General features: G+C 42.4%; 1 protein-coding gene across 1 annotated transcript in view; it reads right to left on the reverse strand.

Moving 5' to 3' along the window:
* Positions 1-4,498, reverse strand: part of LOC123501537 — a 4,503-nt gene extending 5 nt beyond the window's left edge. Inside the window, exons 1-5 of the mRNA XM_045250401.1 lie at positions 4,214-4,498; positions 2,833-3,053; positions 2,182-2,296; positions 1,287-1,379; positions 1-340 (exon numbers count right to left, since the gene is read on the reverse strand). The exon at positions 1-340 is cut by the window's left edge and continues 5 nt beyond it. Coding sequence (XP_045106336.1) covers positions 194-340; positions 1,287-1,379; positions 2,182-2,296; positions 2,833-3,053; positions 4,214-4,498 — 861 coding nt within the window. The 3' untranslated portion in view covers positions 1-193. The remainder of the gene's footprint in view (positions 341-1,286; positions 1,380-2,181; positions 2,297-2,832; positions 3,054-4,213) is intronic.
* Between the last annotated feature and the right edge of the window lie 502 nt (positions 4,499-5,000).

The following is a 5,000-nucleotide window of genomic DNA, read 5'->3' on the forward strand; positions in this document are numbered from 1 at the left end:
CCAAAGCCATTTTAAACAGCCTACACTTCTGGGCAAGGCAAACACCCCTTTACACCCCAAAAAACACCCCAAAAACACGCCCAGGAGGAGTTCCAAAGCCATTTTAAACAGCCTACACTTCTGGGCAAGGCAAACACCCCTTTACACCCCCAAAAACACCCCCAGGAGGACTTCCAAAGCCATTTTAAAGAGACTACACTTGGTTACGACAGCCAGGCAAGTTTCCGACAGCGTGGAAGTAACTGTCGGGGTTACAAGCTGCGTCGATCTCCACCAAGTCCCCTTTCACTCTGGCCAGGGTCTCCAGAGTGCCCACCAGCGAACTGTCTTCCATTTTGACCTGTAATTGAAAACATATTGGGGGTTTTTACTGCATTTCCTGTGTAGACAACCATGCTGTCTGTGAGTTTGCTTCTATTAATTGACTTCCGATAAGTATTTCAGTCTAGAAGTAATGTTTATCTATTTTATTATTGTTATCTATTGTAATTTTGATATTATTTTAGCCTCTTCAGTAGTGTGATGTGTTTCCCTATTCCTTGTGGTGACTATTTGGTGACTATTTGGTGCTTACTGCCTCCTGTTGTGTTCTTAACCCCTTCAGTAGTGTGACGTGTTTCCCTATTCCTTGTGGTGACTATTTGGTGACTTTCTACAGCTTCACCAACTCATGTGGGGGTTAAAATGGTGAAGACTGTGGCCATTAGTCTTCTGCCCTCCATACACCCTTGCTAATGTCAATAAAATGGTCTAATGGTGCACAAAACTCAAGGTAAAAATGTGTCCCAGTACTGAAGGGGTTAAAATAGTGAAGACTGTGGCCATTAGTCTTGTGCCCTCCATACACCCTTGCTAATGTCAATAAAATGGTCTAATGGTGCACAAAACTCAAGGTAAAAATGTGTTCCAGTACTGAAGGGGTTAAAATAGTGAAGACTGTGGCCATTAAACTTGTGCCTCCATACACCCTTGCTAATGTCAATAAAATGGTCTAATGGTGCACAAAACTCAAGGTAAAAATGTGTCCCAGTACTGAAGGGGTTAAAATAGTGAAGACTGTGGCCATTAATCTTGTGCCCTCCATACACCCTTGCTAATATCAATAAAATGGTCTAATGGCACACAAAACACGCCTTCAGTACTGGGACACATTTTCACCTTGAGTTTTGTGTACCATTAGACCATTTTATTGACATTAGGAAGGCTAGACAGTAGAAATAACTCACTCACTCACTCACTCTCACTCACTCACTCACTCTCTCTCTCTCTGATATTGGAAAACTAACCATGAAGTACCGAGGCTTGACTGACGTGGGACCTTCAGTGACAGGGGAGCTTATCTGTGGCCTGTTTCCCATCTGACTGCATGATCTCTGCCTCTGTAGATGACCACTGAATTAGTAACACTGGTGGTGACATTAGTGGTGATGCAACACACCACCACACCCCTGCCTTGGACCCTACCTCAAATCAAGAGCTTTCTAGTCAAGTTTTATCTATCTATCTATCTATCTAAATATAAAAGTTTCCCAATATACTCTTAAAACCCCTTCAGTAGTGTGACGTGTTTCCCTATTCCTTGTGGTGACTATTTGGTGACTATTTGGTGCTTACTGCCTCCTGTTGTGTTCTTAACCCCTTCAGTAGTGTGACGTGTTTCCCTATTCCTTGTGGTGACTATTTGGTGACTTTCCACAGCTTCACCAACTCATGTGGGGGTTAAAATGGTGAGGACTGTGGTCATTAATCTTGTGCCCTCCATACACCCTTGCTAATGTCAATAAAATGGTCTAATGGTACACAAAACTCAAGGTAAAAATGTGTCCCAGTACTGAAGGGGTTAAAATAGTGAAGACTGTGGCCATTAACCCTTGCTAATGTCAATAAAATGGTCTAATGGTACACAAAACTCTTAGTAAATATGTGTCCCAGTACTGAAGGAGTTAAAATAGTGAAGACTGTGGCCATTAATCTTGTGCCCTCCATACACCCTTCCTAATGTCAATAAAATGGTCTAATGGTACACAAAACTCAAGGTAAAAATGTGTCCCAGAACTGAAGGGTTAAAATAGAGTGTGTGTGTGTGTGTGTGTGTGTGTGTGTGTGTGTGTGTGTGTGTGTGTGTGTGTGTGTGTGTGTGTGTGTGTGTGTGTGTTCCAGCAACCCTCCAGAAATTCTCACCTTATCCACATTCCTCCTACGAGACAGCTGTTCCTCCTCTTTCCTGTACTGGGACATGTCTCGGCGCACGTTCTCACACACCCGCACGTTGATGGTGGTCTGATACAGTATGTTTCTGTGCCGAGGAGAGGAGAGAACACATCAACTTGTGATGTGTCGTTTCTGAGGCTTAGAACACACACACACACACACACACATGGTCTAATGGTACACAAAACTCTTAGTAAAAATGTGTCCCAGTACTGAAGGGGTTAAAAATAGTGAAGACTGTGGCCATTAATCTTCTGTCCTCCATACACCCTTGCTAATGTCAATAAAATGGTCTAATGGTACACAAAACTCAAGGTAAAAATGTGTCCCAGTACTGAAGGGATTAAAAATAGTGAAGACTGTGGCCATTAATCTTGTGCCCTCCATACACCCTTGCTAATGTCAATAAAATGGTCTAATGGTACACAAAACTCAAGGTAAAAATGAGTCCCAGTACTGAAGGGGTTAAAAATAGTGAAAACTGTGGCCATTAACCTTGCTAATGTCAATAAAATGGTCTAATGGTACACAAAACAAGGTAAAAACACATCCCAGTACTGAAAGGGGCAAAACACACACCAAAACCCACAAACACAGGATCCAAACAGCCAAAACATTCACCTCATCTCGTCCAGCACACTCAAAACCATCTCTTGCCATTTTCCGAACCTCCTGTTGCAATAATTCCAACACTTGAAGACCGGGTAGAAACACAAGTCGTTCGTCAGCGTCACCAGAGCTGTGTGGTGCTGGTCTTCCACACAGTAAGTCACCAGGTTACATTCTTGGTAAAGTTGCCTCTGACATCTTTTGTGTGAGCACTGAATGGTGGTGGTGAGCCTCTGCTTTGAACCGCATTGATAGGCTCACCATCTGCCCCTCCTCCCCATTCACCACTTGGATCTTAACGGCATTCATTGGCTTGGTAAAAATGTGTCCCAGTAGAGAAGAGGGTTAAAATAGTGAAGATTGTGGTCATTAATCTTCTGCCCTCCATACACCCTTGCTAATGTCAATAAAATGGTCTAATGGTACACAAAACTCAAGGTAGAAATGTGTCCCAGTACTGAAAGGGGTAAAAATAGTGAAGATTGTGGTCATTAATCTTGTGCCCTCCATACACCCTTGCTAATGTCAATAAAATGGTCTAATGGTGCACAAAATTCAAGGTAGAAATGTGTCCCAGTACTGAAGGGGTTAAAATAGTGAAGACTGTGGCCATTAATCTTGCGCCCTCCATACACCCTTGCTAATGTCAATAAAATGGTCTAATGGTGCACAAAACTCAAGGTAGAAATGTGTCCCAGTACTGAAAGGGGTAAAAATAGTGAAGACTGTGGCCATTAATCTTGTGCCCTCCATACACCCTTGCTAATGTCAATAAAATGGTCTAATGGTGCACAAAACTCAAGGTAAAACGTGTCCCAGTACTGAAGGGGTTAAAATAGTGAAGACTGTGGCCATTAATCTTCTGCCCTCCATACACCCTTGCTAATGTCAATAAAATGGTCTAATGGCACACAAAACTCGTAGTAAAAATGTGTCCCAGTACTGAAGGGGTTAAAATAGTGAAGACTGTGGCCATTAATCTTGTGCCCTCCATACACCCTTGCTAATGTCAATAAAATGGTCTAATGGTGCACAAAATTCAAGGTAGAAATGTGTCCCAGTACTGAAGGGGTTAAAATAGTGAAGACTGTGGCCATTAATCTTGCGCCCTCCATACACCCTTGCTAATGTCAATAAAATGGTCTAATGGCACACAAAACTCGTAGTAAAAATGTGTCCCAGTACTGAAGGGGTTAAAATAGTGAAGACTGTGGCCATTAATCTTCTGCCCTCCATACACCCTTGCTAATGTCAATAAAATGGTCTAATGGCACACAAAACTCGTAGTAAAAATGTGTCCCAGTACTGAGGTGGCTAAAAATGAGTAGAGAATGAGAACCAGCAGGCGAGAACAAGTAGGAATGAGAAAGTAGGCAAGGAGGGGAGAACTTACCATATAAGGCTTGTTCCTTGGCCGAGAACTATCAACAATCTTAAAACTCAAATTTCCATCAGTTTTAAAAGACTGTATGACCTTTTCTAAGCCATACATGACCTCTGCTTTCGGTTCTGGCCAGGTCGCAGTCTCCGCCATGACCTCCTTGCCTGTAGGAGAAGTGGGGGCAAGCTGGAGGGGCAAGGAGGCGTCTTCATGGGCGAGGAAGCTCAGGGGACGTTCATAATGGGAGGTGAACGCCAGGGTGTCCAAACTGTTTACATCCCATGCTGGGTAGTTCATGATTGCCAATTTGGTGTTATCTAAGCTGTTGGAAGGGTTTAGGATGTTAATATGTATGTATGTATGTATGTATGTATGTATCTCTCTCTCTCTCTCTCTCTCTCTCTCTCTCGTCATTGTGAAGGCTATACGCAGATTTTGTAAAGTTGATATGTTCATTAAACTATGCTAAACTCAAACACACACACACACACACACACACACACACACTCTCTCTCTCTCTCTCTCTCTCTCTCTCTAGCCTATCAGAGCACTATTAGAAGACAAGAACAAGGTAAGGCACACACACACACACACACACACACACACACACAGGACTTACCCCATTAGACCATTAGCTCCATTCCCAGTCATGGCGCCTCCTGCAGAAGAAGAAGAAGAAGAATTACTGACAATATTTAACTAAGAAGAAAAAACGGTAAGAAAAAAACAAGATTAATTTTTTTTCTAATGTCAAAATTAATTAGAATTGGGAAAAATATATATATAAAAAAAAGGATTA

The sequence above is a fragment of the Portunus trituberculatus genome, chromosome 2 (genome assembly GCF_017591435.1).
Source record: "Portunus trituberculatus isolate SZX2019 chromosome 2, ASM1759143v1, whole genome shotgun sequence".
Taxonomy (NCBI): Eukaryota; Metazoa; Arthropoda; class Malacostraca; order Decapoda; family Portunidae; genus Portunus; species Portunus trituberculatus.